At 54.7% G+C, this 14,896-nt stretch overlaps 2 protein-coding genes across 3 annotated transcripts; one reads left to right on the forward strand and one right to left on the reverse strand.

Moving 5' to 3' along the window:
• The first annotated feature begins 3,374 nt into the window (after positions 1-3,374).
• Positions 3,375-8,944, forward strand: PMM1 (phosphomannomutase 1). 2 transcript variants are annotated; one of them, XM_031600268.2, is made up of 8 exons: positions 3,375-3,533; positions 3,624-3,741; positions 4,194-4,270; positions 4,506-4,597; positions 5,069-5,168; positions 5,392-5,467; positions 6,921-7,036; positions 7,246-8,942. In XM_031600268.2, exons 1-8 carry the CDS (start codon positions 3,405-3,407, stop codon positions 7,366-7,368), a joined length of 831 nt encoding a protein of 276 aa, XP_031456128.1. In that variant the 5' UTR covers positions 3,375-3,404; the 3' UTR covers positions 7,369-8,942. The 2 variants fall into 2 exon arrangements, with proteins under 2 accessions (XP_031456128.1, XP_031456129.1); XM_031600269.2 differs by lacking the exons at positions 3,375-3,533; positions 3,624-3,741; positions 4,194-4,270 and adding an exon at positions 3,750-4,157 and having other exon boundaries at positions 7,246-8,944.
• A 682-nt stretch (positions 8,945-9,626) lies between these two features.
• On the reverse strand, positions 9,627-14,238 carry CSDC2 (cold shock domain containing C2). The gene is made up of 4 exons (XM_090141730.1): positions 13,779-14,238; positions 11,062-11,309; positions 10,855-10,977; positions 9,627-10,627 (listed from the first exon to the last, which is right to left on the reverse strand). Exons 2-4 carry the CDS (start codon positions 11,235-11,237, stop codon positions 10,465-10,467), a joined length of 462 nt encoding a protein of 153 aa, XP_089997856.1. The 5' UTR covers positions 11,238-11,309; positions 13,779-14,238; the 3' UTR covers positions 9,627-10,464.
• Between the last annotated feature and the right edge of the window lie 658 nt (positions 14,239-14,896).

The following is a 14,896-nucleotide window of genomic DNA, read 5'->3' on the forward strand; positions in this document are numbered from 1 at the left end:
TGTGTTATTTGCTCAGGGGAAAAGCTGAACTCATTTGATAGGAGTATTTGCAGTGGCACAGCAGTGAGAAAGGTGGCCCAGCTGAACCAGGCAGTGTGACTTTCAAGGCTGAAACTTTCAGTATGTGTGTGGGAGGGAGGCTGCATCTGAAAAATACTCATGAGATCCAAGTGTTATGAGAGACAGCAGCTGAAAGAACAAAATCTTGTGAGTGTGAGTGATGGAAACAGTGGATAGAACCTTGTTAACTGCTTGCCTTTGCATGGGAACTGTTTTTTCTCAGTAAGCAAGAGTTACAGCATGGCAGTCTCTTGATAACATGATGTAGGCCAACTCTGCCTTCAGTCTTTTGTTGCAGACATGGTAAGGCTTCCAGCTGTTTCTGACATTGCTGTTCTTTCTAAAGCAGCCAAGTACATCACAGAGGGCTGTATGAGGAAAAGCAGGTGGTATGTCTCCCTAAATTTAAAGAAAACAAGGAAGAGTAAAATTAAGCTTTCCTGTGGAACAATTGGGTTGATTGGGATATGTGGAGAAGCAGTCCTATCCTTAGATTGACACTAGGTTGTGTCAATGCTGCATCTTCTAATTTAAGATTCTTACAGCTTTGCAGTTATTCACAGCAGAAAAAGATCACAGGAAGAAAAAAACAGGCCCACTGATTTCTTATTGTGCATGTATATATGCTAATTTTCTGAACAATTCTGTAGCAAGTATGCTTAGGAAGGAACACAACAACATCAGAAAAACCCCAGAATATTGCCCTGCAAATGGGCATTGCACATCTCAGATACTGCTGGAAAAAAAAGTGTCTATGCAAATGTATAGTCCTATGTGCAGTGCTTTGTTGTGACAACAGCTGCTGCATCTCCAATTTCCTGTGCTGGAAACCACGTACCTGATGGAGGTGTCCTTCCCCTGCTGAGCTCTTTCTCTCAGAATAATACAAATTAGTGTGTTTCTCATGCTGTTAATCAGAGCAGACTAACACTGAATATTTTTGTGGGGATGGAATGAAGGAAAATGCAGTTCTCTCACTGCCCAATGTGCTGTTGCTCAGCACCTTGTGGAATCACTACATAATGGGAAATCAGGTCCTGTCTATCCCTTTTGCAGTTATGTGTGGCTGCTCTCAGTGCAGGTGGCCTGTGCAGCACAGAATGGTTTTTGGTGGTGGTTGTGTTTGGTTTTTATCTTTCAGTCTCTGCTTGTGCCATCAGCTTCTCCTGGAGTGTTTCATTTGGACTGGACTAGCAGATAGCTGTAGCAGTTAGTATAGATGCAACAGCTTCATGCAAAAGCTTTCAGTCTCTCCCCGACAAAATGTACTGTTTGCAGAAAGCATTCTGTAGTAAATCATTTACCATACAGCACCTTCTGGTGTCCTGGGGAACAATTGTTAGGTTTGCTTTCTGCTAAGCCATAGAAGCCATAGCTTAGTTTTTTCACTGTCTGTGTATCACCTCTGAACACTCTTGAAGCCTATTTTGTGAAGAGGAGTTGGTCTCTTATCTTCCTGCATGACTATACCACAAAATGCAGAAGCACATTAGACATCATGGAGCTTCCCCAGACAATCAGGTATACCAAAGCTGATACAATGCAGCACATCTGGGTATGCTATCTTGGTACCCACCAGCAGCACAGCTGTGGCTGTTTCTTCCAGCAAACTGTCACTCCAGGTACAGCAATCTGCTGGTAGAGCTGCTCAGCAGAGGGAATGCAGGCACCTTGCTCTCTGCACGCTCTGTTTCATGACAAGTGTGTCCACTTCAGAGGTCCTAAGCGCCCAGTTTCTGCTTGCCTGCCTATTTCAGAACATATCAGTGGGCTATGTTTCTCAGACATACTGTTTGCAGCAATGATGGTGCTCCCAGACAGCCTCCTTGTCTCCGGAACTGCTCTGTGTTTTGTGTAAACAGGACCTTTTCCTACAAATCCTTTATTTGATCTTACTGGGTAACAAGACCCTTGTACCCTGTAGGCCTCTTAGGAAACCCATTTTCTCCAAAGATATTTAGGTGTAACTTGCACAAGCCATTCCTCCCAGCCATATGTACTCATGGGAATATAAACTAGAATGAGATGTGTATGTAAGCGTATAGAGGTGGCAAACTTCAGCCAGCTCAGTGACAGAGGGGTAGGGCAGCTGCACTCCTGAATGGGAGCAGAATCCTTTGCTCATGCTTCCTGATCTGTTGTGTATCTCTGGGGTTCCCTCCATGCCATTTAAAAAAATGTTAATTAATAACATCTTTAGATAGAAAGTGATGTTTTGATTTTTTTTTTTTCTATTACAATTAAAAAAAAAAAAGTAATCCTGTTTGTATGTATCTTTCTACAAACCCAACTAGGTAGAAATCTACTTAATCTACCTCACGCTGTTCCTGGCTGGAAGTTATAAGCTAAGAAATCATCCCACTAATTTGTGCCGTGTTCTGCTTGGGAAAGCAGCAGTGCCTACTGCCCTTGGTGTGGACTGTTGGTTCTCTGAGCAGCCTGTCCCAGCACAGCACCACTCTTACAGATTTTTTTCCAACATGAGCCTCCCCTGGCACAGACTTAGGCCATTCCCTCTCACCCTATCACTGTTACCTGGGAGAAGAGGCCAGTCTCACCTCACTACAACCTCCTTTCAGGTTGGTATGGAGAGCAGTAAACCTCCTCCAGACTGAACAACCCCAGTTCCCTCAGCTGCTCCCCATCAGACTTTTGCTCCAGACCCCTCACAGCTCTGCTGCCCTTCTCTGGACACATTCCAGGGCCTCCATGTCTTTCTTTAGTGAGGAGCCCTGAACTGAACACAGCACTCGAGGTGCAGCCTCCCCAGAGCTGAGTACAGAGGGACGGTCACCTCCCTGCTCCTGCTGGCTGTGCTGTTTCTGATACAAGCCAGGATGCCATTGGCCTTCTTGGCCACCTGGGCACACTGCTGGCTCATAGTCAGCTAAGCACGGACCAACTGCCCCAGATCTCTTCTCTGAGGGCTGGTGCAGCTTGGGATGAGCTGAACAAAGGTTAGACAGCAGGGGTTTGTTGGACAAGAGGCTCATGACACCTCTGTTGGTGGGCTGAGAATCACAGAACCATAGAATCGTTAAAACTGAAAAAGATGCCTAGGATCTTCAACCACCAGCCCATCCCCACCGTGCCCACTGACCGCGTCCCTCAGTGCCACATGCACTCGGTTCTGGAACACCTCCAGGGACGGTAACTGCACCACTTCCCCGGGCAGCGCTTTCCAATGCAGCACCGCTCTTCCCGAATAGAAGCCCCTCCTGACCAGGTGCCCCGAGGCGGCAGAGCTGCGCCCGACGCGCGGAGCGGCTCCAGGTCCCGACGCTGCGCCCCCACCTCCCACCTGCCCGCGGCTGCCGGGCGCCTCCCGGAGCGGCGGCCGCACGATGGCGCCGCGGCGCAGTCCCGCCCCCGGGCCGCCCCTGCGCTCCGGCAGAGGCTGCGGGATGGCGGCGGCGCGGGGCCGGGTGCTGTGCCTCTTCGACGTGGACGGGACGCTGACGCCGGCTCGGCAGGTAGCGGGGCCGGGCGGAGGGGGGAGGGAGGAGAAGCGGGGGGCTGCGTGCCGGGCTCGGCCCCTCTCATCCGTCCTCCCGCTCCCGCAGAAAATCGAACCGGAGGTGGACCGCTTCCTGCAGGAGCTGCGCGGCAGGGTGCAGATCGGCGTGGTGGGGGGCTCCGACTACTCCAAGATCGCCGAGCAGCTGGGAGAGGGCGACGAAGGTGCGCGGCGCGAACGGGGCGCGGGGAAACGCGGCGCCGGGAGGGCAGCCCCTCTCCCCGAGCTTCGTTTTCCTTCCCGAGATCCGCGCCCAGCGCACGGCGAGTCCTAAGGTCTCCCTTCCGCCTCGTTAGCTCGGAGGGCTGAGTCAGCGGCGCCGTGTTTGCACGGGGGCTGCGTTAGGTAACCCATCGCCGCGCCGCCGAGCACCGCGGCGGGGATGGAGCGATGGGCGCACGTGGCTGAGCGCATGACGTTCCGTGCGCTTATCTTGTCCGGGGCGGTGACACCGTCGGGTCGCTGCCCGTCTGCGTCAGCCGCCCACCTGCCCGCTGCAGATAGCGGCCCGCGGGCAGGGAGACGTGCGGCCTGCCGGGTGTCCCCATTGCACCTCTTCTCCTCGCTGATGACCCGAGCGGTACGTGTGGTTTCTCTTTCGCCTCCTCCCTTTCAGTTGTCGATAAGTTTGACTACGTCTTCGCCGAGAATGGCACTGTGCAGTACAAGAACGGGCGGCTTGTGGCCAAGCAGGTGGGTCAGCACCGGGTGCAGGTGGCCACAGCGTGCCCCATCCCTGGAGCTGTTCCTGGCCAGGTTGGATGGGGCCCTGGGCAGCCTGAGCTGGTGGATGGCAGCCCTGTCCATGGCACGGGGTGGGACTGGGTGGGCTTTGAGGTTCCCTCCAACCCAACTGTACTGTGATTCTATGAGGAGTGCTGCTCCACGGTCCCTCCCTGCTTCTTCCTCAACCCCTCTCCTCCCGTAGGCCATTCAGGACCACCTGGGAGAGGAGCTGCTGCAGGACCTCATCAACTTCTGCCTCAACTACATGGCTCTGCTGAAGCTGCCCAAGAAACGGTAAAGGACATAAAGCTGTAAGAGGTGTCCAGAGGAGGGCTACAAATGGAGAAGGGTCTGGAGGGCAAGGCATATGAGGAGCAGCTGAGCTCCCCTAGTTGGCTCAGCACAGAGCAGAGGAGCTGAAGGGAGGCCTGATGGCAGCTGCAGCTCCTCACAGGGAGCGGAGGGGCAGCACTGAGCTCTGCTCTGTGTGACAGCACAGGCTGTCCAGAGAAGCTTTGAGAAATCCCACAGGCCTGAATCCACAGAGGCACTCGAGAACTGGAACCTCACTGAGTTGAGCAACCAAGCAGCAGTGAGGCAGTCAAACAGCCCCGACAGCTCTGGGCCCAGCCCTTGATTCTGGGGGCATGTTTGGCCAGCGCTGCTGTCTGACATCAGCTGTGGTTGCACTGACCTCAGAAGGGCTGTTTTTCTCTCCCTGCCCTTGAAAGGCCCCAGTAACCTTGTGCCCTTGCCCACATGCAGAGGAACCTTCATTGAGTTTCGCAATGGAATGCTGAACATCTCCCCCATTGGGAGGAGCTGCACGCTGGAGGAGCGGATCGAATTCTCGGAGCTGGACAAGGTGTGTGGGTTGGGTTTGGGCTCGCTATTCCCTTTGCAGGTCTCGCGCTCAGATTTTGAGTCTTGTCCTCTTCCCAAGGAGATAGGAGGCCAGCTCCAAGCTATGTATCTTAGCTTGGAGGTTCCTGGAGGTGATGGGTTGATGGTTGGACTTGATGATCTTAGATGTCCTTTCCAACCTTAATGACTCTGTGATTCAGACCTTTTTCCCTTCTCCTCCATAGAAAGAGCGGATCCGGGAGAAGTTTGTGGCAGCCTTGCAGAGGGAGTTTGCTGGCAAAGGGCTGCGTTTCTCTCGAGGTGAGCAGAGGGTGCTTTGCCATGGCCTCTTCATTGCTTTCCTAGGATGGGGAGTGGGAATGAGGCTGATCCCTGTGGGGATCCAGGATCCCAGAGGCTGTGCTCTCTGGGAAGACCCCAGAGACTGCTCAGCAAGCTGCAATTCCTGGAGAGCTGCCATGGGAGGAACATGCTTGCATTTGCAGCAGGTCAGTGGCAAGGTGGTGATGGCTCGACAGTTGGATTAGATGATCTTAGAGGTCTTTTCCAACCTTAATGAGTCTATGATTCCACGAATAAACTGTGCCATAGGTTTTTCCTCTGAGCGTCAGCCAAGCCGACTGCTTTCTGTCCCATGACACTACCAGTGCCTTATTCCTGATAGCCCTGCTAAGCCCACCCCTGTGCAGCAGCTCTGCTCTGGCTCAAGCATAGCAGCAGGGCTGCCAGCAGAGCTCTGGGCACATTCAGTCCTCTGCAGGGCTCCTCCAGGAATGCAGTGGTGTGAGAGGAAGGGGCCTCGTGTTCTCAGCTCAGAGTTTTGTTTGGAGGGCTGGCTGCTAGGGAAACCTCCTTGGAAGAAGAGCTGGCACTGTGTGTCACGGGCTTTTGTAGGGCTGCTTCTGGGACTAGAGGTGCTTTACAGCCAAAGCAGGGAGCTAAGGAGGGGCTTCAGCAATCCTGGGAACCTGGCCAGCATTGGGGGAGAAATTAGGTTATCTAAGGGATGGGTCTGAAGCCAGAAAGAAACCTTTTGCAGAGCTTTGTGTAACATAAGAAGGTGGAAGTCTGGGCAAAGGGGCAGGGACACATGGAAATGGGGCTGGTGGGATAAGCTGGCTATGAGACCCTTGTACCAGGCTGTGAAAGGTGGGAAGTGATGGGAGACCTCACTGCAGCCCCGTGCTGTGCCCAGGAAAGAGGCAGCGCTTGGTGTCCTCAGTATCTTCTCCATACTCCGACTGGCTTCCTGCCCCTCCCAGCTGGCACCAGGAGCCTTTCTCACTGCCCAGCTTTCATGAAAGGGGAGAACATAATGCAGTGCAGCATTTTATTTCAGTTATTTCCAAAGCAGGAGAGTGTGACGTCCATGCAGGAGCCCGGGAGAGTTCTCAGTGCCAGTAGCTGACAACATGTGCTTTGTCCTCTGCTGCCCCAACGCAGCACACACCGATGCTATCTGCAAGGTGTAGCCCCAAATCTTCTCCAGCACATGGATGTCTGGTACCTCCCTACCAGCTCCCCCTGCAGCCCGCTGCTGCCTGCTTGCACATGTGGCATGGAGCCCTGCCCTGCTGATGTCACTCAGCCTGTTGTCATAGAAACAGCATCTGCAACCTCCTAATATCACATGCCAGAGAGCCATGGGGCACAGCTGTATGGGGAGGGCTCCAGGTTGACCCCCAACCCCGGGGCAGGGGGACATCCCACCACCTCAAGGCTACTCTGCTAACACTCACCCTTCTGCTGACAGGTGGCATGATCAGCTTCGACGTCTTCCCGGAGGGCTGGGACAAACGCTACTGCCTCAATGTGCTGGACGATGAGAGGTTTGACACCATCCACTTCTTTGGGAACGAGACCACCCCTGTGAGTACACCCTGCTCACCCCTCACATGGCTGCTTGCTTCTTGCTCGGTGGTGCCTGTGGTGCTCCAGCAGCCACCACGAACCTTTAGTGGTATGCAAGTGGGGGATGCTCTCCGTGTGTCTGCAGAAACAAATGGAGGCTCCTTGCAGGATGCAGATTCTCCAAGGAGACTCTGCTAATGCTTTCCCCGTTCTCTGCTCCCTTGCAGGGAGGGAATGATTATGAAATCTACGACGACCCCCGGACGGTGGGACACAGCGTCCAGTCCCCCCAGGACACGGTCCAGCGGTGCCGTGAAATCTTCTTTCCAGAGAGAGCAAATGAGTGCTGACTCTAAGGGCCCTGCAGCCCTCCTCCCTTTTCTCCCCCACGAGGAAAAGCACCTTCGTTTGAGGAATCTGCTCAGGGTAGACTGAAAAACACTTGCCGGTGCTGGTCAGGAGCTGTTGTGTGAGTGCAGGGGGTGTGCAGAAGGGGGCTGTTGTTGGTCAGCCCTTTGGCACTCCCAATTTGTGGCTGAGGTCTGTGGGACCAGGCAGTCCTTCCTCCAGCAGAATTTCTCTCTTGCCAGCTGGGGCCTCGGTGGGCAGCGATACGTTCCTGCCTTCTGGACCCAAATGCCAGGGCCAGATTTAACCACGCCTGTCCACATGCACGTCTGTCCATCCTTCCCTTGCTCCCTTCTCTGTTTTGCTCTTCAACACCTCTGCACAAGGGAATTTGCCTCTCATGTTCCCCTCCCCCTTTCCCAGGCACTTCCCAGAAGCCTGCACACAATTGCAGCATGGCTGAGGGTCCTTTGCATCCATCTGGCCCAACCCTATACCTGGAGCAGGGTGCCCAGACCTACATCCATATGTATGGCATCTGAAGGTCTCCAAGGAGGAGACTCCGCCTGTCTTGGCAGACATTGCCAGTACTCAGTCTTCCCATCCATGTGTCCATCAGGTGTCACAGATGTGTTACTATAAAGCCTTACCCAAGGCATTCATAGCAGACTAAGTCCCCTTCCTTCCCAGTGCTCAGCTCTCCTGGTACATCCTGCTTCCTCCTGCTGTCCTTGCACTGTCATTGCCCATCGCTGTGGCCCCACCTTGGAGCTGGGCTCAGAGAGGTTTCCCGATGGCTGCCACCCTTTAACCACGGGACCAAAGCAAAAGCTGGTGCTTCTGGGCCTGGGGCAGCTTTTCACAGTCCCTGAGAGGACTTTGGTCCCGCTGCCTGGCCCTGCTCATGCTACAATGGTGTGTGACCAGCACTGGTGGGTGCTTTCTTCTCCATGTGACGGTACCTCTTCAACACATCAGTCTGTAACGTGTCCAATTTGCATGAGTGCAGCGGCTTGGCATCCAGAAATCTCCAAAAATGCACAAATACCTCTCTACCCAGACAAAATCTCTGTGGGAGGGGGGGACATATTGGAGAAGCCGGAATGCGGGCCGCCATTTTGACCCTCCAACCCTCATGGAGGAACCTTGTGTTTTGTGGTTCCTCCTCTTTCACTGAGGATCAGGCTGTAGTTTATTTTTCCTGTGAATCTATTCCAAGTCAGCAGGATTTCTGTGTTTTTTGGCCGTGAGGCTGCAAGTCACCATGGTGGCCCTGGTGGCTGAGGTGATCTGTTTGCTCCCTGTGCTGTCTGTAGGGCTGCCAGTGATGTGAGTGAGGGGACAACCTGTCCTGCTGTAACTCTGGCTGCAGCCTGGCTGGGTTCTCTGGAGTTTCTCAGAGGCAGGAGGCTTCCCTTTGCCTGCCCCATAGCACAGCCACAGGTTTCTCCCCACGGGTGTGTGAGTGAGTAGATGTGGTGGGGACCATATGGTTCTGTATCTGTGCGAGATGGGCAGCTCCTGTCTGACTGGTTCCAACTGTTAGATTAGAAATAAATTTAAAGAAATAAATATATAAATATATATATGTATACAAATCCTATTAAAGCCACAGTGTGCAATTGTCAGTGTGTGCTGTCTGCAGGCTCTGCTCTGCCCTCAAGTGTTGGGTGGAGGCCCTGCAGGACCAGGGAATCGGAATCACAGAACGGTTGGGTCAGAAGGGACCTCAGAGCCCACCCAGTCCCATTCTGTGCTGTGGGCAGGGCTGTCACCCCACAGCTCAGGCTGCCCAGGGCCCCATCCAACCTGGCCTTGAGCCCCCAGGGATGAGGCACTCACAGCTTGCTGGGCAGCCTGTGGCACTGCCTCACTGCCTTCTGAATAATGTATTTCTTCCTAAAATCTGACCTAAATCTTCTGTCTTTCACTTTAAAGCCATCCTATCACTATTAGACTGTGTTAAAAGTTTATCCCTTGTATAAGCTCTGTTTAAGTACTGGAAGGCTGCAGGGAGATCTCACTGCAGCCTTCTCCAAGCTGAACAAGCCCAGCTCCTTCAGCCTGTCTTCATAGGAGAGGTGCTCCAGCACCTCTGAGCATCTTTGTGGCCCTCCTCTAGACTCTCTTCAGCAGTTCTGCTGAAGTTGAGGTGCAGTGCATAGCATTGGTGAGTGTCTGAAGCAAGCCCTGGGTTTCCTGGGTCCCCTGCAGGGTGCACTTACACACAAAAAAGCAGGACGGGCAGGGCTCGTGGGAAAGTCACTTTTAATGGTTTATTGCCAATGTTACAAAGGTTGACACAAGGTCAGACAGGCAGGAACCACACCAGAGTTGTAAAAACACCAACAATTCTAGGATTTTAGTTTATTTCCCAAAAGAAATAAAAAAGAAAAGAAAAAAGAAAAATCCAACAGTTTGTCTTGGCCAGGCTAACTGCCTGGGGCATGGCATGGGGCTATCCCTACGTCCACATCTCACAACCCACAGGTGCCCCTTCCCCGTCCCCAAGGCCACATGAGCCCACCTAGCCAAGATATGGCAGAGGACTGAGAACAAATTTGTGCTTTATATACGAGACCCTGTCTACACCGAGGGGGCAGGAGGTGTCGGTGTGGAGCATGAGCAGAGGGAGATCACCAAACCCTTCAGCCCCACGGTGACCTACAGACACACACACACAGGCACACACAGGATGGGTTCCAGGGGGGCTGGGGTGATGGGGGCAGAAGAGGCTGAGCTGTCCCCTCCCGGCACAGTGATTTGCCCACCTGGCCAGAGCAGGGTAGGGGAGGCTGGGACGAGCCCCCCACAAGGCCTAGGCTGCAGTGGGATGGGAGCAGGATCAGTCCTCCTGCTCCCCTTGGGCTCAAAGATGTGGGACTCAGTGCTACCCCAGGAGCTGGGGGGTCAGTGGGTAGGACACCACTTTCCCCATCCCCCTTGAAAGACAGGTACAAACACACACAAAAAGGAAACTGTAACCTTAGAAAAGACACCAAACGTGAACACCTGCGTGCTGAGGAGCGGCCCCAGCCTCTTCGCCAGCCCAGCCTTCCCCAAGCTCCCCGTGAGCGGCCATCAGGCCCCCCAGGCACCTAGGAGCCGATGATCTGCCCAGACCACGTCTCATGCTTCGTATGGGGCGCCAGGTTGGTGAGCACCACCTCCACTGCCTGGAACTTCTGGTTCTTGGGAGGGATGGGGCAGACCTTGTACGTCACCTCATCCCCCTCTACCGGGACGTACTCCCCCTCGATGCTGTGGGAGAGGAGAGGGGAGGCGATGGGGCCGTGGGGCCGAGAGATGGAGGCCCCCAGCACCAATGAAGGCACCCAGCACCATGGGAGAAACCCACCTGCAGTGGGATCTTAGACATATGGAGATAGAGTATCAGCTACGGATGCACCATCACCCATGGACACAGCATCACCCCAGCCCACGGGTCACCAGCTGTCCCCCACACACCCAGCACTGTGCGGACTTACTCAGACACATGGACAAAAATGTCTTCTGTGCCATTCTCTGGAGTGATGAACCCATGGCCCTGTGAACGGGAGAACTGCTTGCAGACACCCTTGTAGATCGGCCCAGCAGAAGCACGTGCCGTCCTGCAGGAGGGAAGGGGTGGAGAAGTCTGAACGTGCAGCCGGAGGGACATTTCCAGCATCCTCTGTGGACTGCTGGGTACTTACGCAGAGTAGGTCCTGGTCCTCTTAGTGGGCAGTGGGCTGGGCAGGTCCCGCAGTAGGAGGTTGCCCCGCTCCCAGACACGGCTGCCCTCGCGCTGGAAGGGGAAGGTGGGCCAGACCGGGGACTTGGGAGAGTGCAGAGGTGGCACAGCCGGTGGGGCACCGGGCTCTGATGACATGGTGGGGTCAGCGGGGTCCTCCGTCTTGGGGCCGGGCGTGGGGAGCAGCAGGCAGGGTTCTGCTTCAGCAAGCTGCAGGGAGAGGGGGGAGTAGTTACAGGTCGGCTGTAGCCATCGACCTCAGGTTCTTGGTTGGCATCACAGTTTGAGCCCTGAATTAAAGCCTGTGCATTTTGGCTCCCAAAAGCAGAAAACCCCCAGCGTTCAGCTGCAGGATGATTGGCGGGAGGATGGAGCCAGGTGTCACGTGCCAAAGAGCAGGAGCTGGCATGGGCATGGGCAGGATGTCCTAATTGGTGACATTTTTAGGGTTTTGTGCGGTTTTAAGCCTCCTGGCTCTGGAGCTGCTCAGAAACCCCACACCCTGCTGATTTCTTTCCTCCTCGGTGACTGCATCCAAAATGATGTGCCCCCCGCAGCCCCCCATGCCCATGTGGTGTATTTGGATTGCATGCCAGGAAACCCAGAGAGCCTTTAATTTGCTTTCTGACTCACAGTGAGAGGTGAAGGCCCTCAGGGAACGTGAAGAAAGGGGTCACCTCTGCTCCGAAATTAGCAAGCACCAAGGACATGGGAAAAGGTTTCTGGAGCAGACGGCACGGTGGGGAGGGAGCACGCCCATTCTCCTCACCCACCGCCCATGGCCGTCTCAGCACCACGATCCCGCACAGAAGCAGAAGCGATGAGACAGGAACATGCTTAGAGGCAAAACTGAAATCAGAGAAGGGGCCCACGGGGCCCACATCCCTTGGGGCACTGATTCCCACCTCTTCTGAGTCCCTGCAGCAAACAAAGGGATGGGGAAAACCACGGAGGGGAGCTGTGGGTATGTCCTCCCTGCGCCCACCCCGCACTCAGCCACACCATGGGGATGAAGTCCGGGGCAGCTGAGGCTGCTGCAGGCTGGGGACGAGTGAACTCGCCGCCTCGGCTCAGCCACAGTTTCGCCTCCTTGTTTTTGTGAGAGAAGGCCTCCATGCAGAGCTGCCAGCGGGCGCGTGCACCAACCCCGCACCAATTAGGATAGACAGGCAGGAGACACGTCGGCTTTTATCTGCAGATCCAAGAGCCTCGCTCATCACGATGCAGCTCATCAAACAAAGTCGCTGTCTGCCCCATTCCTCATAAACACACACCCTCGGGTGGGTGCTGGCGTGACCTGGTTTAACTCCACAGCCCCACAGAGAGGCAGTGGCCCAGAAGCTCCGGCCGCTGTCACTCCCCGGTCGTTAGCAGCAGCAACACGAAGCCCTCACGCGTCACCCGCAATCCATATTTAATTGGTGTCATCTCCCTCAGAGCCCCGGCCCTCCCACGCAGCTCCTCTTTGTGCTCCTTCCCCCCCCGGGATCCCTTTGCCTTCACCCAACCCTAGGGTCCTGGGCCTCCCACCGCCCCAGGGGGCTGCAACCCTGTGCCATCCCTTTGGGAATCGGAGCGTGGTCTGGGAGGTGGGTGTGAAATTGTGGGTTTTATCTTTTGGACCCAGAAAGGGGCTGTTGTAACAGGAGGGGGCAGCCGGGAAGCAAACGTTCAGCCATCCTCTGTCCTTGCAGCTCCGGCGTCTCTCAGGTTTTCTAAATGCCGTCTCTGTCCAATGCTAATGAAAGCCCCTTAGCCCCCCTTCCTCTTTTTTTGGTTACTAGATCATGCCATTAAGAGCTAAAGAAGAGTGGAACAATTTCCTCCACGTATCCTGCATGCTAAAAACCCCTTGGCTGAAATGAATCACTATACAAAAGATAAGCCAGCTTTCATTGGGAACACACACTTAAAGCTTCCCCTCCCCATCTAAGCCAATCACACTCACAACTCCAAGCATCTTTGCTGAGATCGTCTCGCCTACGATACAGCCTAGTTAGCGCTAAAATACGAATGTCACCTTTATGGATTGATTATAAAAAGCTCCCTCCGTCAGTACCTCCGGATTCTCAGGGAGGCCGTGGGGAGAGCTGCCACAAGCCAAAGGAAGCCAGAGGAGAAGCCATCATGGAGGCTTGGTTTACCTTTGGAGTATATATGCATAAAGCATTGCTCTCCAACAACCAGGTTTGGGGGATTTGCCTGGTTGTGGTTGGGTGTGATTTTAAATCAGAGTATTGTCGGCTCAAAGACCTCACGCAAATGTCCCCATCCACAACCTTTCATCCTTTCTCTTTCCTTTGTGATCTAACTTACTGTCTGCAGGAATGAATAGCACAGCCAGCCCCAAAGAAACATTCATTCAAGCCCCCACCTCTACCAGGACAGGTTTTCATCCGCCGCTTTCTCCTGCTGTCAGTGAATGGAGAGCTGGTGCCAGCTGAGCCCAGTTTGGCAGCACGGTGTGCCCCCAGCAAAAGTGGCCATGCAGCACCGCCTGCCCCGAAGGAGGCATTGTCTGGGAGCTGCTGGGGAATCAGCAGTAAGCAGAACAGAGGAGGGATGCCATGCTTCACCCTCACACCTCTCCCAAATTAAAAAGCAGCCCTGTAAGCAAACACCGTGCATGAAGCTGAACCTTTGGCTACAATAGCCGATGGCCGTCGTGCCTGCCCTTACCTCCTTAGCAATGAGGGGCTCCCTGGAGCTGCGGCTCGCAGAGCATCAGCGCACGGTGGGGACGGGGAAGCGCTCCTTTGCTGCCCGGAGCTCTCGCATGTAGCCCGGCTCCGGGGGCTTTTCCACTGCCGGCTGCCGGCTGCCTCCCGATGTCTCTGCGGTGCCTGATGTGTGTATGATGTGCAGCCTGCACACACGCATCCGCACGCCTTCCCTGACGTCAGGGCCAGGCCAGGGGGAGCAGGCAGGTGGGAGGGATCAGGCTGGTCATCGCCGTTCCGGGGAGGGGGGGGAGTGGAGGGGCTGCATCGTTCTGCTCGAGCACCGTGACGCATGCCCACGTCGGTGGCACGGCCTGACACGGCACGAGGCAGCCTTGCAGGCTGCGGGGACAAAGCGGTGAGGGACACGTGTACCCAGCGAGTCGTTCCAGCCTCTCCCCACATCTTCCCAAACCCTGCTGGTGTTCCTGCAGCTCTCCTCAGCTCCTGCTGCCTGCAGCCCCCTGGTACCCCACAGTGCACGGTCACTCCATGGCACGGTCAGGGGCTTGGGCAGCAAAGAGAGGGACAGCGGACATGGGGACAGAAGCCCAACATGACTCCTCACATGGTGATGCCGCATCCCGTGCTGGTCCTGCTTCTTCTCCTTGTATGGTGTGTACCGTCAGGAGGGGAATTCTGTTTTTTGAGCATCATCTCCCTCGAGTTGCCATATGGCAGGTCTCCATCCCAAAAGATACTTTCTTTCTCTTCTGCCCTGTGTCAATAGGACTGTGCTTGAGAGTTATCTCTGTGGGGAGAGGCAACATAATAAATCACCCCCATAATTCCTCTCCTGGGGGCACGGTGTGATGTGAGCACTCGCTGCAATGAGGACAGGAATCAATTGTTCGTTGTGTCTGCTGGGGATAGGGTGAGGAGCAATGGGGCTTGCAAGGAGCAAGACTGATGCTAGATATTAGGAAACACTTTCTATCAGAACAGACAGCTACTTACTCAAATGTTTCACCTGGGTAAGCACCAGTCTCCATGACAGGAGATTTTTAAAAACATCATGGGAATGCATCCACTGGGGAGTTGGGTGCTACTGGCCTTATTTTGTAGCAGGGGAATGGA

The sequence above is a fragment of the Phasianus colchicus genome, chromosome 1 (genome assembly GCF_987193195.1).
Source record: "Phasianus colchicus chromosome 1, bPhaCol1.hap1.1, whole genome shotgun sequence".
Lineage (NCBI taxonomy): Eukaryota > Metazoa > Chordata > Aves > Galliformes > Phasianidae > Phasianus > Phasianus colchicus.